Source organism: Beauveria bassiana (assembly GCF_000280675.1).
Source record: "Beauveria bassiana ARSEF 2860 unplaced genomic scaffold BBA_S00034, whole genome shotgun sequence".
NCBI lineage: Eukaryota > Fungi > Ascomycota > Sordariomycetes > Hypocreales > Cordycipitaceae > Beauveria > Beauveria bassiana.
Window position 1 is genome coordinate 61,013 of NW_007930869.1, and position 16,016 is coordinate 77,028.

At 53.6% G+C, this 16,016-nt stretch overlaps 7 protein-coding genes across 7 annotated transcripts; 5 read left to right on the forward strand and 2 right to left on the reverse strand.

Moving 5' to 3' along the window:
* Positions 1–413: 413 nt before the first annotated feature.
* BBA_08356 (integral membrane protein (Pth11)) lies at positions 414–1,859 on the forward strand (the record flags this gene model as incomplete). Its single annotated transcript, XM_008603453.1, has 6 exons — positions 414–633; positions 686–739; positions 786–859; positions 895–983; positions 1,041–1,394; positions 1,451–1,859. The coding sequence occupies 6 exons, from the start codon at positions 414–416 to the stop codon at positions 1,857–1,859; spliced, it is 1,200 nt and encodes a 399-aa protein (XP_008601675.1).
* A 2,665-nt stretch (positions 1,860–4,524) lies between these two features.
* On the forward strand, positions 4,525–4,995 carry BBA_08357 (uncharacterized protein; the record flags this gene model as incomplete). The annotated part of the gene is made up of 1 exon (XM_008603454.1): positions 4,525–4,995. The coding sequence occupies one exon, from the start codon at positions 4,525–4,527 to the stop codon at positions 4,993–4,995; it is 471 nt and encodes a 156-aa protein (XP_008601676.1).
* A 1,728-nt stretch (positions 4,996–6,723) lies between these two features.
* Positions 6,724–7,541, forward strand: BBA_08358 (40S ribosomal protein S18; the record flags this gene model as incomplete). The annotated part of the gene is made up of 3 exons (XM_008603455.1): positions 6,724–6,762; positions 7,012–7,142; positions 7,241–7,541. 3 exons carry the CDS (start codon positions 6,724–6,726, stop codon positions 7,539–7,541), a joined length of 471 nt encoding a protein of 156 aa, XP_008601677.1.
* Positions 7,542–7,979: 438 nt separating this feature from the next.
* Positions 7,980–8,924, reverse strand: BBA_08359 (shwachman-Bodian-Diamond syndrome protein; the record flags this gene model as incomplete). The annotated part of the gene is made up of 1 exon (XM_008603456.1): positions 7,980–8,924. One exon carries the CDS (start codon positions 8,922–8,924, stop codon positions 7,980–7,982), a length of 945 nt encoding a protein of 314 aa, XP_008601678.1.
* Positions 8,925–9,270: 346 nt separating this feature from the next.
* On the forward strand, positions 9,271–11,042 carry BBA_08360 (tryptophanyl-tRNA synthetase; the record flags this gene model as incomplete). The annotated part of the gene is made up of 7 exons (XM_008603457.1): positions 9,271–9,558; positions 9,617–9,702; positions 9,750–9,799; positions 9,844–10,063; positions 10,113–10,542; positions 10,592–10,645; positions 10,698–11,042. 7 exons carry the CDS (start codon positions 9,271–9,273, stop codon positions 11,040–11,042), a joined length of 1,473 nt encoding a protein of 490 aa, XP_008601679.1.
* A 949-nt stretch (positions 11,043–11,991) lies between these two features.
* BBA_08361 (serine carboxypeptidase) lies at positions 11,992–13,671 on the forward strand (the record flags this gene model as incomplete). The annotated part of the gene is made up of 1 exon (XM_008603458.1): positions 11,992–13,671. The coding sequence occupies one exon, from the start codon at positions 11,992–11,994 to the stop codon at positions 13,669–13,671; it is 1,680 nt and encodes a 559-aa protein (XP_008601680.1).
* Positions 13,672–14,417: 746 nt separating this feature from the next.
* BBA_08362 (uncharacterized protein) lies at positions 14,418–14,912 on the reverse strand (the record flags this gene model as incomplete). Its single annotated transcript, XM_008603459.1, has 1 exon — positions 14,418–14,912. One exon carries the CDS (start codon positions 14,910–14,912, stop codon positions 14,418–14,420), a length of 495 nt encoding a protein of 164 aa, XP_008601681.1.
* Between the last annotated feature and the right edge of the window lie 1,104 nt (positions 14,913–16,016).

The following is a 16,016-nucleotide window of genomic DNA, read 5'->3' on the forward strand; positions in this document are numbered from 1 at the left end:
GGACTCGGATGAAGAAGATGGGACGAACTCGGTCGGGTTGCAGATAGAACTCGGTCGGGATGAACGAGTGGTGCGACAAGGGTCTGGACAAATGAGGCTAGCGAATAGTTGCCAATGACCAAGTTGGGATCGATGTAGAAGTGAGAGCATGGCAAAGTCGCAAGGAATAGCCAACACAAGGTCAATCACATATAATAAGTAATAAATCTGGGCTCCCCATGCTCCCTTCGGTGTCTTGCCGGCTCTCGGCAATGACAATTGCTCTCCTTGCTTTGCCAATGAACAATACTTAGTTAATACATAGGTACAACCGGCCCCCAACCCTTCTCCCTCTGCCACGATCATTTTGCCCTTCACTGTTTGAAAACCCGCCGAGTCCCCTTTTCCAGGGCTGCAGGCGTTCACATCTGGACATGGGCGGCGCAGGAACCAACATATGGCTTCCTTTCCTGTCGCCAATGGTGCTGATGACGCCGCCCGACGGCGTCACGCCTGACTTTGACAACCCGCGGCAGAACCACTGGCTGCAGCACTACCTGGCGTTTGGCATCGGGGGGCCTCTGGCATTGGCATTTTTGTGTCAGCGGTATTACACGAAATTGTACCTGTCTAAAGGGCTCCAGATTGACGACGGTGCGCGACGAACCGGTAGTGTCGAGATGCAGTCGCTGACCAATTTCGCTAGCATTCATGTTTCTGGCTTGGATCATGTCGGTAGCCACACAAGCCATTCTCACATGTAGGTTTACGCTGCTCCTGCATTGAGCTCTTCTGACAATCTGTAGACACCATCGCCCAAGGAGGTATGTGCGCGCACGCATGGGAGATGCCCCTCAAGCGATTCGAACGATACTCGATTGTACGTCTTTGCACACACTCCAACAACACTCGCAGAGCATCCCCATCAACCTCGCCCTGCAGTTTGTCTACGTCGCCGCCCCAGTGTACCAGCTCTGCAACGGCTTCACCAAGCTCTCGCTGCTGTGAATCTACCTGCAGCTCTCTCCGCAGCGCTGTTTCCGCCTCGCGACGTGGTTGAGCATCGTCCTAGTCGCGCTCTACACGGTCGCCATCGCCATCATCATGCTCTTCCACTGCAACCCCGTGCGCAAGGCGTTTGACCTGCGCATCCAGACGGGCGCGTGCCTCGACACCGGCATTCTGTACATGGCCACGGCCGTGTCCAACATCCTCACCGACGTCATGCTGTTTTTGCTGCCGACGCCCATGGTGCTGCGTCTGGAGATGGACCGCGCGCAAAAGATGGGCGCGATTGCTATTTTCGGCATCGCTTCGGTTACAGTTGCCACGTCGATTGTGCGATTGGTCTATTTACCGGCGACGCTCAGGAGCACCGATCCGTCGTGGGATGCCGCGCCCGCCAACGTGTGGACGTACGCGTCTCCACCGCGTACACATGGAAGAAAGAACCCGCTGACTAGAATCGCAGCTTTGTCGAGGGCAACCTCTTTGTCATTTGCGGATGCATGCCAACGGTGCGCCGCTTCGCGCGACACCTGTGTCCGGGATGGTTCGGCACCAACTCCCCGGCCATATCCAAGAACTCGGCGCAGAGCACACTGGTGACGTGGGGCGCCAGCCGCATGCGCACGCGCAGGCATCGGCGCTGGTCGCAGTTTGATGATGCCAGCGAGATGGAGCTCGTCCAGCGCGGCGGCGCGTGCGAGGGCAAGACGGCTGAGCACAGCTTCGAAGCGGTGAACAAGTCAGGCGCTGATGCGGAACAAGGCCCGAAGAGGCCACAAAACAATAGAAGCACGGCCAGCGCGGACACGAACAGTGCGAAAACAGAACATCATACCGAAACAGACGGTGAAGCAGAAAATGACAATGTGTGAGACATGCCGAAGAGCTCTTCTGAAGTGTGGTATTTGGCATGTATACAGAGGGCGTTTTTATTTTTCTTTGGTGGGGGTTTAGTAGTTTAATTAGCATTTTGATACCCGGATATTACCAAGACGACATGTGGTTCGAATACACTCCATTACGAAAAAAGCCTTGTATTGTGAGAAGCCCAGGACAGTGGATGAAAGGGTGAGTTGATGACTGCTGACCCGCGACGCAGCAACATGGCATGCAGCGGTGACAGACCCGGCACGAAATACCGCTGTGCTGCAAGTCTCAAGAGAACACAGCAGTACACCGAATGAGCGCCAGTTCAGGGCGTCATACCATGTTTTGACATATGTCAAGACTGGCAAGCATCGTGGCATCTAGCAAGATACAGACGCCCTGTACGATTGAAGTTTACGATCCTGAATGACACACGGGCGCTGCGGTGGCCCCCTTGGTGGTAACGGCTCTAGGCCGATCCCCGTCGGGTCCGGGCCAGCTTGACGGGCGAGCGGTCGAGCCGAGTTTCCACCAGAGTCCGCAACAGGGGCTTATTAGGCCTGCCAAGACCTGACCGTACATATTCACACCTTGATATGGCTTGGTGCGCAGTCACACCTTGATAAGGCTTGGCCCGCAGTCACAGGCTCACAGCTGGATAAAGCGGCTAGTAGAAGAAATCTCAACGCCACTTGGAAGTTGGTACCGATCAGCTGCGCGGAACGGGTGCTGACTAGGCCACAGTCTCGAGTGTCGCCGCTATCGTTTTAGTTTCTTCAAGTAACGTAGCAGCATGTCTCGCCCAACGCGGAGCGCTTAGAAGGCGAATTCGCAGCGATCTTAGGGTAAGGCGCTGCCTACCTATGGCATACTGTTACCATCTGGGTAGGTATGATGGCGTAGCATGGTGAAAGCTATACCTTTATTCGCCTCTGAGTGCACTGGGCACCCACTGGCACCTTATCTGCTGTTCGGTTTCATGGCAAAGAAACCATTGCTTGGATTGCCAAGCCTACTGACCGCGCGGAGAGCGCGGAGACGGCAAATGGTTGTCTACGCATCTAACAGCATAAATACAAAGACGGAGATAGGGTCCGGTAATGCGCAAGCCCAGCTCGCAGAACAGCGCCAACGGGCTGTGTAATGGCGATTGCTCGTGGCGTCCAGTGGCGCTGCGAGGAACGGCGCAACGCACCAGTACGGTTTAGCGGCGAGCGTACGGATTAGTCGGGAGGCAAAGGGCACCTGAAAGCGTCAGCCTGGGTCGCCAGAAACATAAGTACCCCTTGTCGACTGGCTGACAAAAGTCCTAGAGTTGCTTCCCGCAGCGGAGTCTCCGGAACACGCCTGGGGTGGGCATGACGTCTGTGCCAGCAGAAACCAAGGCACCCTCAGTGGTGGTAGAATGTCGGGGTGGCCGGAGAGGCCGGAGTTGTGACCGAGAGGGTGCGGCGGCGGGAGGAGGGACTTTTCTGGAACGTGGAATCGGAATCTAGAACCTGGAACGCGGCGGCGGCGACGAAGAAATTTTCTTCGGCAGGCAGCTGGCCAATATCGATAAGGGAATCAAATTGTGCAACAATCAGAGGGATTGTAATGTCAGAAAGGCAAATGGTATTGGTCCCACGCGGGTTGTGGTGTCGCATCAAAAACAGTGGAAAAAAGAAGAAAAGCGCGCAGAGGAAACACGGGATACGGAGATTTGCGGAGTTGAAGTGACGACAGGCAGGTGAGGCCTGTAAGTCAGCTAAGCCTGCGAACCCGGTTGTTGTAAGCCTGTAAACCTCCGTGCCCTCCTCTGTCCAGCAAGGCTGTGCGGGGTGGGTGAGACGACGAAAAGGCTATTCTTACAGCGTTGAGACGGCAATTGCAGCACCTGGTTCTGCGTGCTCCGCCTCGAGGAATGAGCCCTTTAATCCAGCGGTTTCGAACCAAAAAAAAAAAAAAAAAAAGGTGCGTACCTATTAATGATGGGCATGTACCAAGTTCGATTTCGTTGCCAAGGCATTTACTTTGAAATACAGCAACGATTGTCAGTCAGTACGTACCTACCTGGAGTGCTGATGGCCCACACACACTTGTAGGCTGCGACATCATTGGCTGCTGAGGCCGTGGGGCCCCAGAAATGGAAACCCCGGGGAGCCGACAAGCTGTGTGGCAGTCAGTCTGTTTCACTGAGCGGACTGAGTACCTTCTATTAATCTACTGCCTACGGATTACCCAGACTTGACTCTTTGCACTAAAATCAAAAACCACTGCAAACGGGACGCTCCACCAATAATTGCTAAGTCTCTCCTTCATTTGATTAATCATTGGACTTCCCCCATCCTTACATTTTCCCCAATTTCCATTACCGTTCTCCTCCTCGTCATTCATATCGTCACCTGCTCAAGACTGCTCTCAACCAGCCTCGCCAGCGCTTCATCCGTACCAAATCCGAAAGCCGTTGACACCACGGTGGCCGCATCCCTTTTCTGCCTTGCAGATCAGCCTTCCCGCAACTGCAACTCATCCTTCGAAACCGCCACCCCGAACGCAACCACCACCAATCCCTCTTCCGCGTAAAATTCGCATCGCCGCCAGACCACCACATTCACTGCCATTCTACATCTCTTTTATTGCTACACCTCATTCGACTCAATTACTTTCTCTCCGCGTCTATTCGCAGCCATGGCCATCCGCGATCGTGTCCGCCGCGCTCTCCGCAAGTCGGAAGCCTCCGACACAACGTCTTCGACCGAGTCAAACAGCACCACCGCCCACACCAGCCAAAGCTCCAACGACGGGCCACAATTGGAAAAGACATCTTCCCGTCTCGCGCGCGCCCTCACCTTTGGCTCTTCCGATAGCAAGGAAAAGGAAAAGGAGCGCGCCGAAAAGCGTGCCTCCAAGGCCGCCCAGACTCGCCGTCGCACCCACCCCCGCGACCGCCCCCTCACGTCTCAAAACCTCCGCCACCAGGAGATGCTCGCTGGCTTCAGCATGACTTTTGGTGCCTCTGACCCGGCCCAGATCGAGACTATGAGCTTTGTCGGCGTCAGCCCCTGCTGCACCCGCCGCGGCTCCCTCGACCTCAGCCGCGGTAGCAGCACTTCCTTCTCCAACGCCTCTTCCGGCACCGACTCTTCGCGAGAAGAGTAACTGAATGCTTTGCACTCTATGATTTCTGACGGGCGTGTTGACAAATTACCTACACGTCCGCCATGAGTCAGCGAGGACTCTGACTACTCGCTACATGCACATCAACCACACAGAAACGGGACTATTTCTTAGCTTCTACAACACTTGGCTTTTATCATATTATTCATGGCTGCTGGCACGCAGATATGTACATACACGGCTGGACATTCACCCTATTGTCGAGGGCCCCACAAACCGTTACACGGTTCGGAATTACTTGCACTGACTGGAAGCGCTCCGATCAGTGTCCACTAGAACAGGCGGACAAGATTTGTTTGGTCATTTTTATCATTTTCAACGATTTGCCATGATATTATCATGGTTCAAGGGCGTTTAAGCATATAGCGGCATTCTAATAGACTATCTTGCGCACAGTAGATATTGCGACTTGGACATACACTGGCCAGACTCACTTTTGGGTGACAGGTATAACAGAAATTTTGGCAGCAGCATCTAGTACCAGTAGTCGTTACAAGTCGCATCATTCAGACTGCAACCCTGCGAAGCCAGTTACCCGCAAGTAGCATAAGGCGTTGCATCGCGCGGAGTCCGCCACACTCTATTCCCATCTACTTTTCATCTGAGTAGTATCTACGCGACCAATCAACACCATCACTCAGTTGTGACTTTCTGCATGATATGTTGGCTCGTCAATTTGCGCCGCAATACCAGTCGGCTGTGCACAGCAGTAGCATGTTTGATCAGCAACCCGCAGCATGCTAGACGTCGGATTGGTCATGCGACATAGCATTTTCAAACACTTCAATTCATGCTACCCCAAGGTGCAACTCCGGATGATCATTATGACACTGCCTTTGCTCTGGGTTTTCATACGGTCCGTCGCCAGATTTTTGGTCTCAGCTAAACCACATAACTCGGGCTCACAACCACAGCAGTCTCCTACGTCAATTTTGTGACAATAGATAAATTACGGAGGCCTTCATACGCTAAATAGACACTGGAAGGTTCCGTACTCAAAAAGCATTGCCTGGGGTTTGATCTTGTCTTGTACTGGCTGCCCAAGGGCCGCGAGTATCCGGCTCAAGATCAACAGACGGGCAGCTGCGTGATCGAGCGTGGCAGAAGACAACTTATTACTACTCATGAGATTCACACAACATCTAGCACCTACCTACCTATAGTTCATCATGCTCCATGAAAAGAGCGTATTTAGCTAAATATAGCTGAGCATAGCTAGCTGGAGCAATTGGACTCTCACTTTGCATGGACTGCCTCAACAAAACGTCTCTGCGCAAGGACTAGAGGATCGAAAGTATGAGATCGACGAAAGAACATGGTAGGACGATAGTCTCGATTCGTCCGTTGACAGTGCTCGTGGCAACAGCTTCACCTTTCCTGGGCGTAGACTGATGCTTTGCAGAAGGCAGATTTGACCAAAGCTCGAGAAAGGCGAAAAGCACTTCCAACCAGAGCATCTAACTTGACCCAGACTAGCGCTACACCTCTCGCTACGCTGCGACTTTGCCCTCGAACAATCCACGTGATAACGCACGTGAGCCACAAATTTACCACCAGCAGCGTCGTGCCCTACTCAAGCCCCACAGGCCCGAAAAATCCATCTTGTTAAGCGAGCAGTCCCCTGCGCCTGTACACTTCTTCCCTCCCCAAGCGAAGTCAACCATCGACAACTTTTCTTGAGCACACACGGCAAAGCCACTTTTGCCCATCATGTCGCTCGTGACGGGAGAGAAGTCGAACTTCCAGTTCGTAAGTTCTTTTCATCCGAATGCCTGCAGGAGTACAGCCTGCTTCGCCGATCCAAATGCTTGCTTGTCACCGATTTTGTCAAGCCCCAAAAGGTTTCATACTCGATCGACGATAATAAATAGGAGGAAAGCATCAAGACAATTACCGGATGGTGATGGCAACAAACGACAGCAAAGCTTTGGATAGGCTGGCGGATGTGCCGCCGACGCAGGGTAACACGAGTTGTGCATCCAAAACTAACACAATCAGATTCTGCGTCTGTTAAACACCAACGTCGATGGAAAGCAGAAGGTGATGTACGCCCTCACCAAGATTAAGGGTGTCGGTCGTCGTTACTCCAACCTTGTCTGCAAGAAGGCCGATGTGGACCTTGACAAGCGGTATGCTCGAACTTGTGGCTCCTGGTCTTGTGTCTGCCCACCGCGCAAACGCTGCCTCGATGCCTCCACCAATGAACACGTCATTAACAACTGCACAGCGCCGGTGAGCTTACCTCGGAAGAACTCGAGCGCATCGTCACCATCATCCAGAACCCCACCCAGTACAAGATTCCTTCGTGGTTCCTCAACAGGCAACGCGATATTGTCGACGGCAAGGACTCTCAGATCCTCGCCAACGGCGTCGACTCGAAGCTCCGCGACGATCTCGAGCGCCTCAAGAAGATTCGCGCCCATCGCGGTCTCCGCCACTACTGGGGCCTACGCGTCCGCGGTCAGCACACCAAGACCACCGGTCGCCGTGGCCGCACCGTTGGTGTCTCCAAGAAGAAGGGTGGTTAGTGGTTGTGCGCAATCATATTTGTGTGGTGGAGAACGAAAAGATCTCAGCAACGTTTTGGGTGGGATTGGCGTGACGGCTGGTTTCCCCCTTTTGAAACTTTTCTATAGGGGTTGTGCTTTCCTGCATATGCGGCATTGGGTGCTGCTACTCTAGATCAGAGTCATGAATTAAAAATGAAAACATTACACCAACTTCCGAATGTGTCGTGTCATGCCCACCACGTTGTTTATGCGGAGCACTGTCTATGGCCGATAGATGACTGCGCCATCTCTTTCAAAATCTCCCAAGAGTACCTGCAAGACGTCCTTGCTTGTATACCTTCAATGATAATCGTTATACCCGCTTTGAATTTGTAGCGGATCGGGGATATATTCGTTTCACTTGTATTCATACGCCTGACGTAAGTTTCCGATAGTCATTTTGTAGTTGACATCTGCCTACTCTTCATGCGTCACCGCCATATCTAGCACTTCTACCCTCCCCTGCCCTTTTGTCTCGTTCCCGATAAAGTCACTCAGCGGTTTAAACGCACCCGGCTCGACGAAGCCCACCACCTCCCACTCGGCGCCCATGACGTCCTGCGTCTCAACCTGCTCGATATAACTTAGGATCTTGTCCTTGACCGTCCCCTTTTGCTGCTGCTGCTCGCCGCCCTCCTCCTTCGATGCCGCCGCCGCCGCCTGCTTGGCCGCCTGCTTCAGCACGCTTGTACCGCAGCTGATACGCAGCCGCATGCGCGCACGCGCCACAGGAATCGGTTGGTGCGCAACCAGCGCCTTCATGGCCTCGAGTGCCTGGCTCTTGGCGCTCTTTGTCGTTGATACGCCCGTCCAACTGTGCTCTTTCGCTCTTGGTCTAGCCTCGCCGTCCTCGCCAGTCGCAGGCGTGCCTGCCGCGCTCCCGCTCTTGTCTACCTTTTCCTTGCTCTCTGACGGCTGGTGCGCCTGCGAGCTGAGCATGTCCAGCGCCTTTTCGATCATTCCCGACGTGTACACGCGCTTCGTCCGCGGATCGACCAGCTTACTCGCGACGATGCTGATGACCTCATTGTTGATGCGTTCGAGCTGCGCCGCTCGCTCCTTTTCGCCGACTTGCTGCTCGCCCTTTTTTAAAATCTCGAGGATGATGTCGTCGGTCGTCATCTTCTTGCCAAACGCCTTCTCGAGATCCTCTTTCGGCGCCGTCTGGCCCTTGGAGACGTTGAGAAAGACGTTGGGGATTTGAAGCACGTTGTCGAGGTCCGTCTCGATGCCAGAGCGCCATTCCAGGACCTTGTTCTTGTAGCAGGCGATTTCGAAGCGCTTCTTGCCTTTTTTTAGGCGCACCAGTGACACGTTGGTCAGCTTGATCTGGTTTGACGGCTGGTTAATTTGGCGCGACATGGTCGATGCCGGGTGTCGAAATGTGAGAAGACAATTAGATAATCATTAAGGGCTGGGGATAACTGTTTGTCCAAGTAATTTTCAAGGGTATATATAGCTGTTGAGACGTGCCAAGGCGTTGCGTCAGGATGATTTCCTCGGCTGGTCCAGTTCTACGACCCCGCCATCACTTGTCGCGTGAAATCTTTACTGCCCCGCCTTAGGCTTGCGCCCACGCACAAAGGTTGGTTGACTCATTTGCTCTTGAGTCACTTCAGGCTTTGCATAAAAGCTGACCACCTACGAGGGCTCCATCTGCCATTGACATACAAAGTACCCGGCTCACAAGTATTTCTCGGCCGACACCATGGCCGCAGCAGACGCCACCGCAGTAACCCCAGAGGATCCCGCTGCCCCTCAGCAGGCCAAGCAGGACATCAACCCCTGGTCCGTGTCGGGCGAGGTGGGCGAGGACGGCAAAGTCAAGGCAATCGACTACCGCAAGCTCATTGACGAGTTTGGCACGTCTCAGATTGACGATGCGCTGCTGGCGCGCTTCGAGCAGGTGACAGGCCAGAAGCCGCACCGTTTCATGCGCCGTGGCATCTTTTTCAGCCACCGCGACATGCACGCGATTCTGGACCGCTACGAAAAGGTAGGCGTGATTAAAAACATTTTAGTACAATGTGCCAAATCTGGTGCTAACGACTTAGAATGAACCATTCTTCATCTACACTGGCCGTGGGCCGAGCAGTGACAGTATGCACATTGGTCACACTCAAGTGTTTGACTTTGTCAAGTTGGTGACCTTGTATGGTTGCTAATGCGTAGACTAATTGCATATAGGTGGTTGCAAGATGTCTTTGACGCCCCTCTGATTGTCATGTTGACTGATGGTGCGTAGTCTGATGCTCTCCAAGCGTCAACTAATCAGTTGCAGATGAAAAGTACTTGTTCTCGGAAAAGAGAACCGTCGACGAAGTGATTGGCTACTCGAAGCAAAATTGCAAGGATATCATTGCTGCTGGCTTCGATATGAAAAAGACATTCATCTTCTCCGACTTTGAATACGTCGGCGGCGCCTTTTACAAGAACATTGTGCGCTTTGCCAAGCGCGTCAACTTCAACACGGCCAAGGCAGTTTTTGGCTTCGACGGGAGGTAAGGGCCTGATCTACTCGAGAATACACAGCTGTACTGATATTTGCAGCTCCAACATTGGCAAGATTCACTTTGCCAGCATCCAGGGCGCCACGGCCTTTGCTAGCTCGTTCCCGCACATCTTTGGCACCGACGAGGCCGCGACGGCCAAGATTCCATGCTTGATTCCCTGTGCCATCGACCAGGACCCCTACTTTCGGCTGACGCGCGACTGCGCCGCCGGCCTCAAATACGCCAAGCCGTCACTGATTCACATGCGCTTCCTTGACGCCCTTCGGGGGCCAGGCTCCAAGATGTCGGCCAGCGATGACACGTCGGCCATTTTCCTGAGTGACTCGGCGAAGGCCATCAAGAACAAGGTTAACAAATACGCTTTTTCGGGCGGCCGTGAGACAATTGAGGAGCACCGCGAACGAGGCGGCAACGCGGATGTGGATGTCTCTTATCAATATCTGCAGTTTTTCATGGAGGACGACGAGGTTTGTTGGGAAAAAGCAATATCTGCCCGCAGCGACTAACATCGTATAGGAACTGAAACGAATCAAGGAAGAATACACTAGCGGCAGAATGCTGACAGGAGAGGTACGCATTCCGTGCATGCACACTTACAACCACCCTGCTAACCACTGCACAGCTCAAAGCCATTTGTATCGAGAATCTCCAAAAATACGTCGCCGAGTTTCAAGAGCGCCGGGCCAAGGCCACCGATGATGTTGTCGCCCAATTCATGGCGGTACGGCCGCTCGAGTGGCAGGGCAATCCCAGGGTGCCGCGCGCCGACCTCGTCGTGCCTGTCGCAGGGGCCGCCAGTGCTGCAGAGGGTTCTGCCGCAGCTGCAGAGGGTTCTGCCGCAGCTGAGGGTGGTGATGGCAAGTTGACCAAGAACCAGATGAAGAAGCTCCTCAAGGAGCAGCAGATTGCGGCGAAAAAGGCGGAAAAGGAGGCGGCCAAGGCCAAGGCGGCGGGTGACGCGGCGTAGTACAAGAGCATCACGGTATCGGGGGCGACGTTGACGCGAAAAGGGTCACCTACTGCGATAGATGCTGATCGCCATTTAGAAGCGGATAGATCTCAAAGTAGACCCAATATGATTCATGTATAATATAATTCGTACTTTGTTCGTTGGGCGTTCACTTGGCTTGCACCGAAGTTGGCCCGAGTTGCCCAGGGCCCTGTTGATGTATCCATCATTGTGGCATCACATAACAAACAGTATTTTACAGCCTAATCTCCAAATACAGGCAGCAGGATAAATATGTAGAGAACACACTATCCACACCCCGTGCCTCTAATACTAGTCATCATTCCTGAGACGAGTACCAGACACCCAGGCAACCAGGCAACAGCACGACAAAGATGCAGTGACAAACAATGCACCCATCAAGGTACGCAGATCAACTAGGGTACGCTACCCAGACACGCCGGAGTGCAGTCGGCGGACAGCGGCCTACCTAGGTAGGTACCTAGGTACCTAGGTATGGATGGGCCAATAGGTACCTACCTAGTGCTGAGCCGGGTGCCTCTATTAGTGGGGCCGGCCGGGGCCAAAGTACCTGGCATGGGTTGCCGCTTTCAGAGCCTAAGGTACTATTAAAAACTAGTCAAGCCACGACGCCCTAACATTAGATCATACACAAGCCACACAATTTTGTTAGGGCCAACCTCCTCGTCCAGGCAGTCAGTCACCCCAGTTTCATGAGTCGTCAGCGCTCTCGGCATCACTCTGCCCCCCCCGTTTCAGCGGCGTCATACGTTGTTCCGCGATAGCAGCCCGTCTCACGCGCGCCTTAGTCACCTGAGTCCACGCTATTACGACCTTGGAGAGCTTCCCAAGCTTCTCTTTCTCCTTTCCATCATCACTTTCTGTCAATCTTTGGCAACCGTAGCTCTTTCATCATCAACAAACCCCATCGGACAGTATCGCCACCATGCGTCTGTCAAACTCGGTCTTGCTCGGAGCAGCGGCCACCGCGGTCGCCGGCGACCAAAAGATCCTCAATAAGGGCGGCGATTACCACTCGCCGCTGCACGTCGGCGGCGGCGGCTCGCGCACCGGCTTCGACTGGTCCGTCGACTTTGACTCGTGGGCCAAGCCGCTCAAGACGCTGTACGGTGACATCACCGCCGAGGCCAAGGCCACCTGGGATGAGGTCTCGCAGTTGGCGCCCGAGGTCGTCGAGACGTTCAAGCACAGCCTTGCCAGCAAGGTTAAGCCCAAAAAGATTCACGGCCGGCCCGACGCACACTGGGACCACATCATAAAGGGCGCCGACGTGCAGGCACTCTGGGTCAAGGGCGAGGACGGCGAGGACCGCCGTAAGGTCGGCGGCAAGCTCGACAACTACGACGTGCGCGTCCGCAAGGTCGACCCGTCCAAGCTCGGTGTCGATACAGTTAAGCAATACTCGGGCTACCTCGACGACAACGAGCAGGACAAGCACCTCTTTTACTGGTTCTTTGAGTCGCGCAACGACCCGAAAAACGATCCCGTCATCCTGTGGCTCAATGGGGGCCCCGGCTGCTCCTCCCTACTCGGCCTCTTCATGGAGCTTGGCCCGGCCTCGATCAACAAGAACGGCAAGGTTGTCATCAACCCGAGCTCGTGGAACAGCAACGCCTCGGTCATCTTCATCGACCAGCCCGTCAACGTTGGCTACTCGTACGGCAGCGGCTCCGTCTCCAACACGGCCGCCGCCGCCAAAGACATTTACGCCCTTCTGACTCTTTTCTTCCACCAATTTCCCGAGTACGCTGAGCAAGACTTCCACATTGCAGGCGAGTCGTACGGCGGCCACTACGTCCCCATCATGGCACAGGAGATCCTGTCGCACAAGGAACGCAACATCAATCTCAAGTCGGCGCTCATCGGTAACGGCCTGACGGACGGCTACACGCAGTATGAGTACTACCGCCCGATGGGCTGCGGCGACGGCGGCTACCCCGCGGTACTCGACGAGTCCCAGTGCCAGTCCATGGACAACGCATTGCCCCGCTGCCAGTCGCTCATCCAGTCGTGCTACGACAGCGAGAGTGTCTGGAGCTGCGTGCCCGCCATCCTCTACTGCAACGCCCAGTTCATCGGCCCCTACCAGCAGACGGGCCAGAACCCCTACGACGTCCGCGAAAAGTGCAAGGGCGGCAACCTCTGCTACGACGAGATTCCGTGGATCACCGACTTCCTCAACCGCGACGACGTCCAGGACGAGCTCGGCGTCGAGCCCACCACCTTTGACAGCTGCAACTTCGACATTAACCGCAATTTTATGTTTCAGGGCGACTGGATGCTACCCATTGTCAGGGTCGTCCCGGGCCTGCTGGAGCAGATACCCGTACTCGTCTACGCCGGCGACGCCGATTTTATCTGCAACTGGCTCGGCAACCAGGCCTGGACGGACCGCCTCGAGTGGGCCGGCCAGAAGGAGTACAGCAAGGCCAAGAGCAGAGACCTGACAATCGAGGGAAGCAAGAAGCCGTACGGCAAGGTCAAGTCGGCCAAAGGTCTGACCTTTATGCAAATCTTCGAGGCGGGCCACATGGTGCCGTACGACCAGCCCGAGGCGTCAATTGATTTCCTCAACCGCTGGATCGCGGGCGAATGGGCCAAATAGATGTCAAATGAGGCGTTCTGACTATAGACGGATATATCTTTTTGGAAATGTGTTCTTTGGATCTATGTTAAGATACATGTTTGGCTATTTGGTTGGCTAGATGACATACCGCCTGCATAGCCAATACACGGACGTATCCTTTCTACCAGACAATGTGAGCTTGAAATGCAATTGCTAGTCACTTTTGATCACTGGCACAAGAGGCTCGGATGTATAAAAGAGAGGCTAACGCTCTTGAAAATTATTAAGTAAACTCTGTAAATCCGAATATTACGGCTGGCGTAAAAAACATTCGCTGACATATTCAGCCATCAAGATTAGGGTAGGACAACACAACGCATCGACAAACTCCACTCAACGATACAAAGCTAACACTGTAAACCCAAACATTACGTCTGTTGAATGAAAAAGTAACAAAGTTCGCTGACATATTCAGCCGTGAAGATTGGGGTAGGGCAACACGACACATCGACAGACTCCACTCGATCGACGATACACAACTCCTCGCTCGGCGTGACATGAACTGCTTCGAATGTGGTTGCGAGAATGACAAATTAGTTTGACAAGTCAGAAACAGTCTGTGAAAGGTCAGTCTTGCTTGGGCTTTTTCTAGCAGCGTGCGTGGCATTCTGACCGAATCTGTGCAGGGAAAAAACACAGACAAACAAGCGAGAAGCTTATACGACAACCGTTCCCGAAGCAACAAGGTGGTTCACATGTTCAGACATTATGTTCGACCAGCAGAATTAGAAGAAGTCGTTGTAAGCATGACAGTGCAGAATCACAAGCGTCACCAGCGATACTTGTGCCACGACACGGTGGACGACGCAGCCGAGCTTTCTGACGAAGCGACGGGACGAGCTCTTCAAAGTACGCATTTTGGACTTGGACTTGGCCTTGGGATTGGACTTGGCCTTGGGATTGGACTTGCCCTTGGACTTGCCCTTGGTGTCTGGCTTTGTGTCTGGCTTGGACCAAGTGATTCGCTTGGCCTCGACGACTGGCTCGATCTTGGTGTTTGGCTTAGCCTTGATGTCTGGATCGACCACAGTCTCTGGCCTGGCTTCGGTATCTGGCTTGGCCTCAGGCTTGGCCTCGATGACTGGCTTGACCACAGTGTCTGGCTTGGCCTCAGTGTCTGGCTTAGCCATGGGATCTGGCTTGGCCTCGATGACAGGCTTGACCACAGTGTCTGGCTTGACCACAGTGTCTGGATTGGTCTCGGTGCCTTGCTTAGCCATGGTGTCTGAGCTGCTCTGCTCCGATATGAGGAGAGATGGAGTATTGGGGCCGAGGGCGGGTCGTGTTGTTGATGATAGTTTAGAAAAGGATATCGCTTAATTCACTGTTTGGGCTGGCAAAAGACGCTGTTGTACGTGGTGGACGAATGAACAGACTACGGGCTTGGAGATGAGGGTTTTGTTTTGCAGCCAACTTGTTCCTGCCATTTTCAATATTGAATCTGCTATCGACGAGGCAACTGCAGTGCGTCGTGGTCGCACCGACCAACATCGCAACGATGGTGTATGTGCACATTTCCCGATTAGGAAAGCGTGTGGAAAAAAAGATGGAACGAACCAAGTCGACTGGCAATACCGCAATCACTGTCTGTGGCGAATCGATCGATATTACCTCTTGCGCGGCAATACAAATTGTTGAGGCAGTACGGAGTATTAGCGTGCAGCTTTTTGCTGCGCCGAGCCTGCAAGCGGAGCCACACTTTCAAAGGGTCCGTTCTGAATAGATGGTTACCTTATGTCGCATTTTATCTATCTCGCCGTGCCTCGGTCTAGAGTGGAGAGTGAGGGTCTTGACTTTAAGTCGTCAATTCTACGTATATTTTGTACTCGTGCCTGTTAATTCATGGTTTCAAATAGGGAAATTATATCAGCACTCGCGATCCTACGTAGGTCTCATCTCAGTCTCATTATGGGAGGCTGGCATTAGCCGGGATATCATGACGTTGGCAGGCAAGTCTGCACAGTACATAATGTTCCTTTTTTTTTTTTCTTTTCTTCCCTGTTGCTTTGCCAATCGTTTCCCGATACTTCCCCAACAAAACTTTCCAGCCCCTTCAGCCGCGAATCAACTGGCGTTGCTCCCGGATGCCGAGATGGGTGGGGCCTCTGTCGTGTGCCTGGTGGCGGCAAGGTGAGACGTCTCGGCGGTGTAGGTGTTAGTGCTCTGCTTGAAAAGTGCACCAAATGCTAACATGTGTATGTAGTGGACCCGTTATTGCTCAACTCAAAAAGACCGGCTGCATTTTTCCCACCAAATTTGATTTTGGGGTCCTTTTGCTCACACACCTCAGATCACTATCTTCACACCTGTCCTGCGACCAATCC